A 1,415-nucleotide genomic window follows, 5' to 3' on the forward strand; every position below is an offset into this window, starting at 1 on the left:
TTGATTCACTGTCGTCTCCGCTGCTGCCATCTTTAAAGTGATGTTGCCTTTGAGGAGTTTGTCTGTGTTGGCTCTCAGAAGTTCCCAGATGGTTTTTATAGATCATTAACCATGATCCAGGAAGCAGCTGATGGAAACTGACATGTTTGCTTCTGTGGCAGCAGTAAAAGTCCATGTCGTTCCATAAAATCCCACGGTAGAACCAGCAGGGGGCTGCACTTATCCCTTTGACCTCACAAGGGCAGACCTCATGCTTCCATAAATACCCTAAGCCCACCTGGGATGGCTGGTCGGGGGGGGGGGGGGGGGGGCAGTGTCAGATAGATGGATGGAGCAACAGCAAACAGCAAACAGCACTCAGGGCTGCGCTCCTCCCTGAGTCCCAGGACCACAGAACACTTAACATCTGACACCACCGTCATCCTGGACTTCAAGTCGGCTTCTAACGTCTGACACGTGTTTATCTGTGGGGCTGGGCGTGGCTTCCGAACCTGTGAATGTTCGTCATCTTGTAGCTTTGAGCCAATACCATCACTCTTTTGGTTTACTTCTTTACTTCTAGTACTAGGAGAGAGAAAAAAAACCAATTTCCAAAACAAATACCATAGGAATCGATCAAAAATATTAATTACAATTACAAGTCTATTAAAGTTGTACGGTGAGGAGGGGGGGGGGGGGGAAGGGGTCCTACAGGGCACAGTATTTGGACCTTTCACAGTTGTCATTTGGGTTGTTGTTCCTCATTTCCACCACTAGTTGACTGGTAGTTTGTCGAGTGTAGGTTTGTGCCGTGTAACACTGATGTCTGTCTTTATCAGAGCAGAGTTCAGAGGAACCACTTCCTGCTTCCTGTTGACTCACTGTACTTCTACACACGGACTCGTTTACTGAAGACGGTCGTCTGAAGATTGGTTCTGTTCCTCCTCCTCCTCCTCTGTTCCTCCTCCTCCTCCTCCTCTGTTCTCCTGTTCCTCCTGTTCTCTCCATTAGTTCCTCTTCTGGTAAAATACAGAAAAGTAACTACAGTTTGTCAGGTTGGAGAAAACAGAACGACTCTTCTCAAAGAGAGGAAGGAGTTGACTTCCTGTTTTAGACACGTTGACTCGTGGAGCAGGTGTGTGTGTGTGTGTGTGTGTGTGTGTTGTCAGGGAGGTGGACGACAGGTGCTGCACACAGCTCTTTGTGTCCACTTAGATGTGAAAGGGGGCTTCACTGAGAGCTGCATCTCAACACATGTGTGTGTGTGTGTGTGTGTGTGTGTGTGTGTTTCAGGTAAGAGCCCGTCACAGCAGTTCACAGCTGTGATCCACACGGTGACTCCACTCCAGGCCCAGATCTCCCCCGTGGTGAAGCTCATCATCGCTGTAGCCAAGTCCAAGTTCTGTGCACAAGTGAGGAGAGGACGGGGGGTGAGG

The 1,415-nt window shown here is 49.2% G+C and overlaps 1 protein-coding gene across 2 annotated transcripts in view; it reads left to right on the forward strand.

The window, feature by feature from the left end:
* Positions 1-1,415, forward strand: part of LOC103381137 (exostosin-1a-like) — a 26,904-nt gene that overhangs the window by 16,563 nt on the left and 8,926 nt on the right. For both annotated transcript variants that reach the window (XM_025056946.1, XM_025056947.1), the window contains one exon: positions 1,273-1,391. In XM_025056946.1, the coding sequence (XP_024912714.1) occupies positions 1,273-1,391 (119 nt within the window). The remainder of the gene's footprint in view (positions 1-1,272; positions 1,392-1,415) is intronic.

This window comes from Cynoglossus semilaevis, chromosome 7 (assembly GCF_000523025.1).
Source record: "Cynoglossus semilaevis isolate Cse_v1.0 chromosome 7, Cse_v1.0, whole genome shotgun sequence".
NCBI classification, from domain to species: Eukaryota; Metazoa; Chordata; class Actinopteri; order Pleuronectiformes; family Cynoglossidae; genus Cynoglossus; species Cynoglossus semilaevis.